We start from the raw sequence: 863 nt of genomic DNA, 5'->3' as shown, positions 1-863 counted from the left end.
GTGTATATTACAAAGCAGGCCATATATTTGGTGTTGAAATCAGACTTTACTTAGTGAATCTTTACATTCATGTTCTCTGACTCTATGCCTGCATCGTGGTAGTCAGATAAGATGATGTGTCTGTTACTTTATCTTAAAAAATAAATGTGGGGATGTGATTTGATCTAAATAGAATTATCTTGTTATTTTCCCAGATGCACACCTCAGCCTATGCCTCTGCTCTCCTATAAAGACTAATAGACAACATAATCAAATCAGTAATGCCATTAAGCTCTACACAGACAAGTCAGCCCAGTGATGTTGTGTATGAAGCTGCCTACTGTTTGCCTTCATTCCTCAAGTATTTGTGTGATACATTTCTGTTGCTACTGTAACTGAAGCCCTGGATTTATGACAACAAGTTCAGAAGTCACCTGAAAAGAGGCTACTCCTTTTCGACAAAAGTGGATTTATCTTGAATATTGAGTCAAAGAAGTATGTTGCAGACGGGCGTGGGTTGAACAGCTGTGCTGCAGCTGGCAGACATCACATCTCTAATCCCCATATGCACTCATTACTCTACATTACAGTTCATTATACATTTCATTGTGTGTTTGCATTCGGTGTTGAATTGGAGTTCAATTTGGACCCCAAACGTATTTTTAAGGATGCACTATGCAACATTTGTGGTGGTTTTTTTTTGCACCTGCTTGTCTTTACAAAGATTTGATTACTTTGCCTGGAATGTTCCACTGGATGGCATTTAAATTGTTTATCTTCATGAAGACAAGAAGGTCATGTCACCAGGTATGGTAGGACAGATCTCACAGTGACCCCACAGTATTTCTTTATCTTTCAGCAGTAAAGAAATGTTGAATTCTAGA

At 38.2% G+C, this 863-nt stretch overlaps 1 protein-coding gene across 1 annotated transcript in view; it reads left to right on the top strand.

The window, feature by feature from the left end:
• kmt2a (lysine (K)-specific methyltransferase 2A) overlaps nucleotides 1-237 on the top strand; it is a 23,535-nt gene extending 23,298 nt beyond the window's left edge. The window contains exon 27 of the mRNA XM_055166693.1: nucleotides 195-237. Coding sequence (XP_055022668.1) covers nucleotides 195-237 — 43 coding nt within the window. The remainder of the gene's footprint in view (nucleotides 1-194) is intronic.
• The last annotated feature ends 626 nt before the right edge of the window (nucleotides 238-863 follow it).

This window comes from Boleophthalmus pectinirostris, unplaced genomic scaffold (assembly GCF_026225935.1).
Source record: "Boleophthalmus pectinirostris isolate CB_2022bp ecotype Guang Dong unplaced genomic scaffold, ASM2622593v1 HiC_scaffold_9, whole genome shotgun sequence".
Classification (NCBI taxonomy): domain Eukaryota; kingdom Metazoa; phylum Chordata; class Actinopteri; order Gobiiformes; family Gobiidae; genus Boleophthalmus; species Boleophthalmus pectinirostris.
Note: the sequence above shows the minus strand (reverse complement) of the source record. Positions and strands in the feature narration are given on the sequence as shown.